The sequence below is a fragment of the Cicer arietinum genome, chromosome 8 (genome assembly GCF_000331145.2).
Source record: "Cicer arietinum cultivar CDC Frontier isolate Library 1 chromosome 8, Cicar.CDCFrontier_v2.0, whole genome shotgun sequence".
NCBI classification, from domain to species: Eukaryota; Viridiplantae; Streptophyta; class Magnoliopsida; order Fabales; family Fabaceae; genus Cicer; species Cicer arietinum.
Genome location: NC_021167.2, coordinates 947,592 through 961,088, shown reverse-complemented (window position 1 = coordinate 961,088; position 13,497 = coordinate 947,592). Strand labels below are relative to the sequence as shown.

Below are 13,497 nucleotides of genomic sequence, written 5' to 3'. Positions count from 1 at the left end.
CTTTCCCTAATGTACGAAGTTGAAAAATATTTCCTCAACTTTATTTCCCACGAGTCTTTTAGTAAAACCAAACAATCCAACTCACAAAAGGAATACTTAAAGACACCCTAACAAGTTGGATTCAATTAACAAAGATGATTTATTTTAGTAATTTATCAAAATTATTAAAATTGCAAGGATATTTTATTAAAAAAACAATAAAGCATCTCAAATAGCCACACTATGCAAAACAATTGTTTCAATAGTAAGTCCAGGACCAAAGCTTAATAAGACGCCCCATTCAAGCCCTTCTCCTGTGCTCTTAAATCCATCTTGCACTGATTTCTTTCTCATTTCATCTAAGACAAATAGTACACATGCACTTGACATATTACCATATTCACTAAGAACTTCCCTAGTGACTTTCATCTTTTCAGCTTTCAAGGCTAACTTTTGTTCAACTTGGTCTAGAATTGCTGGTCCACCTGAGTGAGCAATCCAAAAGATTGAGTTATAATCATATATGCCTAATGGTTGAAATGCCTCAACCAATGCTTTTTCAACATTCTTTGACACAATTTTAGGAACATCTTTACGAAGATGAAATGATAGTCCAGCTTCACGAAGTTGACCACAAATAGCTCCTTCACTATCTGGAGCAATTGTTTGTGCAGTCCAAACTAACTCAAATAAAGGTTTCTCAATTTCAGGAATTGGATCAGAGCCAACAATAACTGCAGCAGCTCCATCTCCAAATAATGCTTGTCCAACAAGGTTGTCCAAGTGAGACTCACTAGGCCCACAAAATGTGATTCCAGTAACTTCAGAACAAACAACTAACACACGAGCATCTTTGTTGTTCTCAGCCAAGTCTTTCGCCAAACGAAGCACAGTGCCACCTGCAAAACATCCTTGTTGGTACATCATGTACCTTTTAACATATGGACGAAGACCTAAGAGTTTTGTGAGTTGGTAATCAGCACCAGGCATGTCAACACCACTTATGGTGCAAAAAATTAAGTGTGTAATCTTTGACTTTGGTTGACCCCATTCTTTTATAGCCTTTACTGCAGCCTCCTTTCCTAGTCTAGGTACCTCCACAACCATCATGTCTTGCCTAGCATCCAAAGAAGGTGTCATGTAAGAGCAAAAGTTTGGATTCTCTTTCAAAATATCTTCTGTTAGGTACATGTATCTACTCTTGATCATAGATTTATCACCTAAAGTAGTCATAAATAAATGACATTAGTACAACAATTTTTGGCTAATAATATCAAACCCAATAATATATAAACTTACACATGCGTTGGAATTTCTCTTTTAGTTCGATCTTGTGTTCACTATTTGTTATTTTAAAGTAGAAATCGGGATAAGTACTCTGGTCAATACGATTTGGTGGATTTGCAGTACCAATAGCCAAGATGGTTGCAGGGCCTTCAGCCCTTTGAGCCTTGCGAATTTCAGATACACTCACCATAATAATAATAATAATATTTTAGTATATAGTTTTCTAAGTAGGAAATATATGATATGATGGTAGAAGGTTTAAGTAGTGCAAATTGAAGTGAATTGGATGTTGTGGTGAAAGATGTTTGGAGTGAGATGGTATTTATATGAAGGATGGAAAGAGAGGAAATTGAGAGGTAGCTGAACATCACGTGTGTGTGTGTGTGTGGTTAAAAGAGTTAGCATAATGCTAATTACATATTGTAGTATTATTAAACTCAACAACGAAGGGAAGCAACCAATAATGCTGGCGAATTCCCGCATTACTCAAGATTAGTTTCCTCTCGTGAACTTATCTTGGTTCATAATCAAATGTCAGGTCTGATCCTGTCTAAAACAATAAGGACACAAAATTAAGGGGAATGAAGAAAAATGATCTGCTTCGAATTAACTTTATGTTCGAAGGACGCATAGACGGCTTACTATCAGTTACTTTATGTTTAATTTTTTTTGTTGTACAAAAATGTTTAAGAATTATTATTTGATGTCATGTCTTGACATTAATTTGATTCGTTTTTATTTCATTTCGTCTTTATTAAACTCGTAACTTATCGAGTTTTGTCGAGTTAACAGACAAGTTAGGGTATAAAAATTGACTTGATTAAATATTAAGACCAGATAAAAAACACATCAAACTCAACCTAACTAGTCATTTGTACACCGATACTCTTTAATCATCTCACCCTTTTGCTTTTTTTATTTTATTTTTAAGTTGTTTTATATACAAACTAGCTAATATCTTATTTTAGAATAAAACCGAATTTAAATGTTTTATTTTAGAATAAATCATTTAATAGCTTAAACTGAAGGTAAAAAGACTTGCATAAAATTTGACCGGGAAGATATCCACTATTATATATGAAAGAAACAAATATAAATCATTTTATAAATGTTCAATGCATATTAAAGTCTTCTATTTGGATAGGTGCATCATTCACTCACATTAAATAATTTCTATAAAAAAAATGATAAATCATGAATTTGACCCTTAAATTATTATTTCCTTCGTCTTATAATATAATATAAACAAAATGATCAAATAAAATAGATTCAGGTGGTCTAAAAATTTAGATAAGATACACCTACAGTTTTCTTATCCATTTTTTTTAATATCATGAGACATAAGGAGTATATTCTCTTCAATTTGATCTATAAACTATAAAAATATAATAAGTTATTCATGAACTATTTGAAGATTCGGAAAAACACAAGAAATGAGATATTTGAATTGTGTTATACTATTTTTAAAATTATATTTGGATTTCTTTGTATTAATACTTTCTTTATCAAAACATTCAATTGATTCTTATAAATCAAGTTTAATTAAATCATAAAGAACTAAAATAAGGGAAACATAGAAAGAGAAAGACATATTTTTATACTAGTTAATAACACAACATTTACTACATCTAATATTCTTTAAAAGAGAAATATTGTCTTAGTATCATTGATGACTTAATTCATTATTTTAACAATAATATATACATATTATTTACTTTATCTTTTTAGACTTTGACTATTATTTCTCCAACATCTTTATATGGTTGTCGTCAGAACCATTCTTTAACATTCTAGTTAACTACCGTTGAAGTTTTTGAGTGTCATTATCACGCACATAAGTTTGTTGGTTATAAACTTCAATAATCCACAAATTCAATTAAGGGATAAAATATCTAATATATATAATTACTTAAGTTATAATTAAAATTTGTGTTTACTCAAATGACTCATTCTTAAATAAAATTTATTCATCACATAAATCCGATCACTTAACAAGTAGTATTCGGTGACAAATACTTGTTTATTCATTATTTAATAAATCAATCATCTTGTTTTTGTTTATTTAATATACAACAATTGGCATTGAGATCCAACACCCACCTGCCCACATCAGACCAAGCATCAACATGCATGGCTTCTTATGTGTAGTTTAAGTTATGTTATTATTTATCAGGGTTTTGCTTAGATAAATTCTTATAATTAATGTTGATTTAAATATGTCTTTGATCCTTATAAATATATAATTTTTATTTTATTTTAATTTATATAAGTTTTTTGTGTTTAGATTTAGTCTTCGAAAAATCAGTGATAATTAATTTTGATCTCTAAAAAAATAGCTGATAAACTGCAATGACACGTGAGTTTATAAATACACACAAATACGTTATTTTTTATGGTATAATAAAAATTTAAACATTTTATATTATTAATTAATAAATATTTATTGATTATTTAATAATTAGCGTTTTATAAAAAAAATATGAATATAAATTAAAAGATGATTTTAGGGATTTTTAGAAAACTCGTCATTTTTTTACTGTTCAATCAACGTTATAGACCAAAGTCGATTGTATCTGATTTTACATGGATTAAATCAAATTAAAAAACTTACCGGAACTAAAATCAAAAAGTGATATATTTGCATGACCAAATACATATTTAAACCATTAATAGTTTATCGTAAATCGAACCGTAGTTTTTTATCCTCTTCGTTATAAAATAATTGATTTATTTGTAAAATAAAATTATCGCAAATAATTGACTATTTCGATTTCAAATACACGTTTTTTCAATTGTACCATTCTATTAATATTACTTGCATCATTTCAAATATAATATATTTTACTATACATTTATATCATTGATAATGCATCAATATCTAGCAAAAATAATTTAATTATATAAGTGATATAATTAAATGACTAAATTACTTTGGGACGGAATTAATAACTTATTTATCTCTTAACTCAACTAGTATGAGTTAATTCAACCCATCCCTTAATAGCTTCTTGCTGCTTTAAAATGAAATATAAACAAAAATAATAACTGAAAATACATTAATTTTTCAATAACTATTTTTACCTATATCTTTAGAGTAATGTTATTAGAAACACAAAATTGAATAAAATAGAATATAAATATAACACCTAATCCCTCTATATTTTATACGGTATTAAATTTATATTCTATTTTGTGTTCCAATAATTTTCTTTATATTTTCTTCTGGAAAGAGTACTAAATATTTTAATTAGTTAAGTAATAAACAATAAAAAAAAAGTTTGTCTTGAGAATAAAGTTAAGCTTAAGCATTATCGATCAATGTAATAAATAAATCATTTTCTTTAATAAATTTATATATTTTGATTTTTTAATTACTAATCTAAGGGTACATGGTAGTATTATGCTATTTGTTAATTTATATTAACACATAAAAATAAACAAGCATTAGAGACATGTTATAAGGAAAATATAAAATACGAAGAAAAAAAAAATATTGGCTTAATTGCAGTTTTAGTCCATCTGTTATTACCAATTCACGAAAATGGTCCCCCTATTTTCAAACCCGATAGTTTTGGTCCCTATTTTAGAATTTTGAACTAAAAAAATGTGGAATTGACATATTTTTAATGACGTGACATACAATTCTATGTTATATAACCATCTATATGCATTTATTATTTATATGTTATTAATTAAATTAAAAAATATAAAAAAATTCTTAAGTTGAAAGCTAAGTTTTTAACGTGTTTTATTTCAATTTCATGGGTGTTAATCATTTTACATTATCATATCATATGACAGATTATTTAAAACATCTCACATCATTATTTTATAGTTAAAAAATCATAATGAGAGACAAAATTTGTCGACTTTTAAAATAGGGGGATCAATTTCGTGAAGCAGTAAGAATAGAGGGACTAAAATTGCAATTAAGATAAAAATAGATAAAATTTGCAAAGCTAGTTCGAGAAAAAAAAATTACTTAAGTAAAAAGTTTCAAAAAAGCTTTTTACTTAATTAAAAGATCTCATATTATAATATTTTTAAAATTAAAATAAATAAATAAATTTTATTTAAATTTAATATTATCTTAATAATATTAAATCAATTAACTTTATTATCAATAAAAAAATAAATATTATATAATATCAATTATATTAATTTAATAAATGATAATATAATAATTTTAAATATCTTGTATTAAAATTCACTTTAAACTTACACATGTGTCGGACCAACTTTTAATATTTGGTGCTAAGAAATCATTTAATTTTAATAAACAAATCATTTAATTCAAATAAACAAGTCTTTATTTTTTGATAGTTTTTTAGGAAACTATTAAACCTAATGTTTATAAAGAGTTTTTTTAAGTAACTTGATCCATCCCAACACACCAATATATATAAAAGATGTATTAAGTGAGAGAATATAATACATTTTGGTTAAAACTTCTATTGTACAGTCAAAACAAAAGCGTGTATTGTTATAATCAATACTTTGATCAATTATTTTTTAATTTGTCCACGTCAACACTAATATAATATCTATTAAAGTTGATTAAATTAAATTTTTAATACATTTATTTAGTCAATTTTAACTCTATTAATTAAAAAAAATTATTTTTATAATTGAAATTAAAATTTTAATTAAAAGATAAAACTTTAAAATTTAGTGTGTTAAATCTAAAATACTTTGAAACTCGTTCACCTAACGTCATTTACTTCGGTGTGTAAGTTATGTAAATACACTTAAAAAACTAGTACAAACATAATCACATGTAACACATTCAACAAATTTATTCTCTTACATATATAAGATATAATTTATTTTAAAATTAATTGTCACTAGGATATAAAGCGGTTCATTCTCCAAGTATATTAGTCTAAAATGAAGACGCATATTGAACTCTAGACAAACTTATTTTTCTTAGATTAGAGTCAACTTATTTTGAAAGTGATACTTAACAACAAAACATCCAAACATTTCATATAGCCACACTGTGTAGAACAACAGTTTCAATGGTAAGTCCTGGTCCAAATCCAAACAACACACCCCATTCAAGTCCTTCTCCTGTTGTCTTCAGTCCATCTTTAGCTGATTTCCTTCTCATTTCATCCAATATAAACAATACACACGCACTTGACATATTTCCATATTCACTCAACACTTCCCTTGTTGCCCTCATCTTTTCAGGCTTCAATGCTAACTTTTCCTCTACTTGATCTAGAATTGCTGGTCCACCTGGATGTGCAATCCAAAATATTGAATTGTAATCAGATATGTTCAATGGTTGGAAAGCTTCAATCAAAGCTTTATCAATGTTCTTTGATACAATCCCAGGAACATCTTTAAGAAGGTGAAATGTGAGTCCTGCTTCACGAAGGTGACCATCAATAGCACCTTCACTATCTGGAGCAATTGTTTGTGCAGTCCAAACCATCTCAAATATTGGTTTCTCAATTTCAGGAATTGGATCAGATCCAACAATCAATGCAGCAGCTCCATCTCCAAACAAAGCTTGTCCAACAAGACTATCCAAATGAGTATCACTAGGACCACGAAATGTGACTGCAGTGACTTCAGAACAAACAACCAACACACGTGCACCTTTGTTATTCTCAGCCAAATCCTTAGCCAAACGAAGCACCGTGCCACCTGCAAAGCAACCTTGTTGGTACATCATATACCTTTTCACATATGGACGAAGACCCAACAATTTGGTCAGTTGGTAATCAGCACCAGGCATGTCAACACCACTTGTGGTACAAAAGATCAAATGAGTAATCTTTGACTTTGGTTGACCCCATTCTTTGATAGCTTTAACTGCAGCCTCTTTATTTGTAATAAAATAATATTAGTAAAACAAATTTTGAGTAATACAAAAACCAATGTTCATATAATACTAAATAATGGAAAATAATATACTTACACATGCGTTGGAATTTCTGTTTGAGTTCAACCTTATGTTCACTATTAGTGATTTTAAAGTAGAAATCAGGATAAGTACTCTGTTCAACACGGTTTGATGGGTTAGCAGTGCCAATAGCCAAAATGGTTGCAGGACCTTCGGCCCTTTGAGCCTTGCGAATTTCAGATACACTCACCATATTATGATTGATATAGAAAAGAAGAGAAGTGAAAGATGTTGTTGTGGTGCAAATTGTTGTTTGGGGTGAGAGGATTATATAGTATGAATGTGGGTGGGTAGCTGAACATCACATCGCGTGTTTATTTGAATTGAAACACTTTACATTAGATATACAACATAATTAGGGAAATTCATTAGTTAATTACTTTTGTGAGATAGTTATTTTATATTAGTTAATTGTTTATTTAATTAATTATATAAGTTTATATAGTATAAATAATATTTTTTTTAATTATTAATATTATTTAATTTTTTATTTATTTATTTTTGCATTATGAATAATTTAAATAAAAAATCTTATTAACTTCCAAATTTTGTTATTATATTCAACAACCCAAAGAGATACTACTTTTGTTATGGCTGACTTGGTGCGTGGGTGTGTCCATCAAGTATAGGAGTTTGGTGGAAAATGTCCGCATTACTTTGAAGACCCTCTCTCTCTATAATATTCATATGATTAAGGTACATGCATTACAAGGTTTTTATTATTATTATTATTATTATTATTATTATTATTATTATTATTATTATTATTATTATTATTATATTATTTTTTTAAAAATAATTAATATATCTTATATTAAAATTTATATACTAAAATAGTCTACGTATTTTAGGTTGCATCACCGTTCTATACTCATATGAATAATTTTAATAAAATATAGCATCTTTAAAATACAACTGTCTACTAAAAAATAAAATCTATTGTGATTTTTTATTAAAATAAAATTTATGAATCGCAGAGTAGTCGTAATACGACATTTATATACTTTTTAATATAAAATACAATAGTTAGTTTATTTATTTAATATATATATATAAACGGCATTATATTGAATAACACGTTCTCATTAAACAGGGGTCCATTCAATACAGGGTGAGGCTTCCCCTTGAGTTAGACTTTAGATTTCAGTTCAAAGGAAATAATTGCTAATAAAAAGTAGAAAATGCTTAAGTATATTTTTAATTTTTATAAAATTTAAAATATTCTTTTAAGTTCTTATAAATTTGTTAACTTTATTAGTCTTCAAAATATTTTTGGTCAATACATTTAGTCATTGTTATTGAATTCTAACTTATGTGGATAAGGATAGTAGTCCACACGATATTTGTATATAAATTTTTTCTAATGATGTGAAATATTTTTTATTTACTAACTAACACGTTTATTAATTAATTTATTATTGAAATACTATGAATAATAGAATTTAAAATTTTTGAGCTAAAATATTAATAAAATTATCAAATCAATGGATTGTGATTTCTAAGTAGAACACCGAATAAATTCAATATCTTAAACTCTATTTATATAATATATTAAAACAGTTTTTCTAATAAATTCAACTCAACTCTTTTTATGCAACTTTATGTATGTTTTGTCACATCAAACATATTTTGATATCTTTAAAATACACCTTGCTAGTTGCTACTACTCTTCTCTATTGCTAGCTAACAAATTATAAGATGACACCTTTCAAAAATACACTTATAACTTTTCCATAAAGGTGGCTTAAACTTACTCATGTATTCTCTCCTTTAGATTTTTATTTTCTTCTTTATTTCCTTTTATTACACTTATTCTACAACCAAAGCACTCTTTTCTTCTCATTATTTGATAGTTAAATTATGTATGAATGTTTTCATGGATTATCATCTTCTCATTATTATGTATCTCTTAATTCTAATTTTTAAGTGAAGAGATACCACACAATGATATATCTTGGTTCACCCAACTCGGGTTATGTCCAGTTCTCACAACCGTGAGATTTTCCACTGAGTGTTTAAAACAAATAACCTTCTTAATTTTACAGCACCTAGCACATATCGACCTTGATCTGTTTCAAACTCTATTTCTTTCCATCCATAAAGCAAATACAACACATATCTATCTTGATAGGATTTTTTACAATCTAATCAAACTATAATTAAACTCTTATAGTTTCAGTTATTACAATAATGATGAGATTGTTTTGATAGAATCTGAGATATCTCAACTCTTGTTTGAGATTCAATTTTTTATAAAGAATTCAGTAGTAATAACACAATATGGTGTAAAGATTCAGAACTGCTTCTTCTTTGTGAAAATGATAATTTCAAGTATGTGAATGTGATTGATTTGTGGGATTTAACAACACTTAAATTTATTGCTTTAATCTTGGATATTGCCCTTCCTTTTATAGGCGTTTAGGAGCATTTAATAATGGTCAAAAGAGCTGTTGGTAGTGCTCTATCAGTTTTGACCAAAACCAATATATGAGATTTGAATCTGTTTTGACTAAGTCTGTTACAGTCTTGCTTAATCTTCTTGTCTTGTAGTTAAAAGATCTTTGAAGCTTCTCACTTAATCATTGGCATTACAACTTCGATCTGGAGCTTTGATTTTGTCCAAAATAGTTTGGAGAGTGATTATTAACCTTTGTAGAAGTAGGAAGATCACTGCTAGAATTCTGCAGAAAACAGAGATCGATTATCAATCTGGTTCTGGCAGTTTGATCTTTCTGGAGATTTGATGATCAATTTGAAGTTCCTGTTTTAATCATTCTGGGTGTCTTTGTAATGTCTTTGAACATATCAAGATTGATTGAACTTTCTTGACAGTTTGGCTGAAGAGTTTCCAAACTATTTCAACTGGTCTGTTTCGAGTCCTTTTATTTTAATGATTCGAGAACCTTCTTTTATTGGGATGAAACCTATTTGTTTCTTGCCATGTACTGATGATCTTAGTATAAAATTCAGAGGCAAAAGCTTCGTTGAAATATTGGAGATTGATTGATCAAGATGCTGTGATGATCAGTCTTGAACCTGAAGATCATTCTCCATTTTGTCCAGAATGTTCTTGTTTCTTTGTTTGTTCAGTTTTTAACTGTTTTCTTTGCTTTGCTTGATTCTTATCTTTGAATTAATTCACTCAAAAGTACAGATTAAATTAACATAATATTTTAGAATCATAATTAACATCTTTAATTAACATTTGCTTATTTTCATCAAAACTTTAATTTGAGAGTTTGTTTCAACATGACCAGTGGAAGAAATTTTATTTATAATTTTGGTCTCTTAAATCTTGACAAGTATAAATATGTATGGTTTAAGATGCATATTTAACACATTAATTTATTTAAATTAGTGTAAATAAATTATCATAAATATCAAGTGTATGTCTCAATGATAGCGAAGCTTCATGTGAGAAGTTATTAAATCTAAAATTGATTAACTCATATTATATGTGCATGATAGTATAAAAGTATATGTCAATTTCTTGCTTATTTTGATATTAAAAATGGTTTGGATATATATTTTAAAATTATTGTAAGTTGACAAATGTTTATGGAAGAAAATAATAGAAAATCTTAATAATTTTATTCATTGTTTATTTTCTATTGTGATGCTTATTTGGATTTATCATAAAAGGTTTATTTAATAGAAATGAAATGAATTCTTATTTGTTAAAGAGTAGACGACTTACATGTTTGGACTCATCTTATGATATTTAACTATGATAAATTTTTATGATCATGTTATGTTAGCTTGTGGCAATATATATTTAATGCATTCAATATATTATATTTTGGACTTTGATATATTAAAAAGATAATTAGAAATTTAAATGGAGATGCTTATTAAATATAGTAAAAGGCAAAATGACATAAATTTTTTGTGTATGTAATAATTGATATACTTATTAATTGTATGTGATACAATGTGACGAGATTAAATGACAAAAGGGTTATGGTTTGGTCATAATTGGTCAACACTATAAAGAATATAAAAAGTAATCGGATGTTTGATGTAAGTCGTGACTTGTACTAGACTTGATATAATATAGGTTGTTGGAAGTTTATGTCGGTATGCAAGCAATCCAAGTAAAGAACATTGACATGCTATTAATAAAGTATTAAAATATCTGAAAGAAACAATTAACTATAGTTTAATCTATAGTGGATATCCTTCAGTTTTGGAAGAATATACAATGTCAGTTGGATAAATCATGTTGAGGATCATGCTTCCATAAGTGGATGGATCTTCAACCTTGGTGGATGTGAAATTTCTTGGGTTCAAAGAAACAAACTTGCATTGCCGATACCACCATGGTTGCATAATTTATTGTTCTAGCAGCAGCTAGTAAAGAGGTTGAATGACTAAGAAATTTGTTGTATGAGATATCAATTTGGTTAAAGTCAATAGCATCAATATCCATACATTGTGATAGTCAATACACACTATCAAAAACATATAGCCAAGTATATAATAGAAAATCAATACATATTGGTTTAAGACATAACTATGTAAAGGATTTAATGGAGTGATCTCCTTAGTGTTTGTAAGAATTGAAAAGTATCTTGCATATCATTTGACGTAAGGACTAACAAAGGACATGATGTTGAAAACATCATTAGGGATGTAATACAAGCTCATATCTAGATAATCACCAATGGTGGAAACATCAACTCACACTTGAGTAGCATCAAGTCTTGAGTTCAATGATGAAAGTACACTATTAGATTGATTGAAGTACTTGACAATAGATACATCCCAAAGGATAAAAGTACTTGGACCATAAAATAAAAGTGGTAGGATGATGTCTCCTCTTAATGGACATATAGCATATATTTGTTGGAATGTATAATTATGGGTGCATTTCTGATATAGTCCACCTATATGAGAATGAAGTGGACCGCTTCATAGAGTTCAAGAGTTTGACTCTTAAATTCTCACTAAAAGGATATGAGACACAAAGCCTTATCAAATGTGTCATTTTTATAATTCGATTAATGGTACCGAGATTTCATGTGTGAGTTATGAACACTTGTTCTAATGAATGGTTGGTTCAAAGCTTGTCTACCAATCTATTCGGGGATGAGTGAAAACATAATTTACTAAGTAATGGTTCAAATCGTAAGATAGCTTTATCTGAAACAATGAGATTTCCAGAATAACGAACTTAGATATATTTTGAAAATGGTGGGAGATTGTGAGGGAAATTTTTAAAATATATTTGGAATTCTCTAATAGCTATATTAATGTAGCAAAATTAAATAACTTAATGTATCACTTGATCAAGTGGTTGCAATGTTTGAGTTTAATTCAAACCGATGCATCTTTTAAGTTACGAAAGGTTACAATCTTTCTCAAAAGTTGTTTTCTTTTATCAATTGGTATGAGTTCAAGAGTTGTTTTACTTCACAAATTGGTATGAGCATCTCTATAAATAGAGATACTTTAGAGGCAGAAAGAACACAAGACAATTTTCATGTTACATGAATCAAATTTCTGTCAAAAATATTAATGAGTCATTTCTTCTTTTCTCTAATGCACGAGAGTAAATAAAGAAACTTTATTCTGTAAACTATCATTGATCGATAGGCTTGATGTGAATGCGCAATTCACTTCAAGGATTCTAAAGTATCCTAAATGGGATTCACCGGTTAACCCATTTGCTGAAGTAACAATATTGATTTACAAGAAAGTTGAATTGTAAATATGCCTTTTAAAAATTCCTGTTAAAACTTAAGAAAATAACTCAAGAATGATCTTGGTTATAAAACAGAAAACGGAGAACGTTCTTGGTTTATGTTATAAAACAGAGAACGTTCTTTAATTAGCAGAAAATTAGTTTATACTTTATATCAAATGATTAATGCAGTATAATAAAGAAGGAGAAAGGAAGGAGAATACCACACACAGATTTATCCTGGTTCACCCAACGTGGGTTACGTCCAGTCCTCACACTGTGAGATTTTCCACTAAGTGTTTAAAATGAAGAACCTTCTTAATCTTACAACACCTAGAATAAATCAACCTTGATCTATTTCTTTCTTAATTACTTTCCACCCAGAAAGCAATCACAACACCTATCTAACCTTGATAGGAAGCAATCTTAAACAAACTATAAAGAAACTCTTATAGTTTGAGTTTTTACAAATGATTGAATTTGACAGAATCTGATATTGCTCAACTCTTGTTTGAGAATAGATTCTTTACAGAGTATCTAATGACAATTTCGCAACTGATATATGAATGAGCAGCAATGGCTGTTTTGCGAATTTGCAGAAAGTAATGTTTCCTCTGTTTTGCAGAATTTCAAG

General features: G+C 28.0%; 2 protein-coding genes across 2 annotated transcripts; both read right to left on the bottom strand.

The window, feature by feature from the left end:
* Positions 1-120: 120 nt before the first annotated feature.
* LOC101503025 (chalcone synthase 1-like) lies at positions 121-1,549 on the bottom strand. The gene is made up of 2 exons (XM_027337383.2): positions 1,279-1,549; positions 121-1,199 (listed from the first exon to the last, which is right to left on the bottom strand). The coding sequence occupies exons 1-2, from the start codon at positions 1,454-1,456 to the stop codon at positions 208-210; spliced, it is 1,170 nt and encodes a 389-aa protein (XP_027193184.1). The 5' UTR covers positions 1,457-1,549; the 3' UTR covers positions 121-207.
* A 4,474-nt stretch (positions 1,550-6,023) lies between these two features.
* On the bottom strand, positions 6,024-7,421 carry LOC105852659 (chalcone synthase 1-like). The gene is given in 2 exon segments (XM_012718899.3): positions 6,024-7,103; positions 7,105-7,421. Coding segments are annotated over 2 exon segments (1,122 nt in total). The 5' UTR covers positions 7,374-7,421; the 3' UTR covers positions 6,024-6,250.
* Between the last annotated feature and the right edge of the window lie 6,076 nt (positions 7,422-13,497).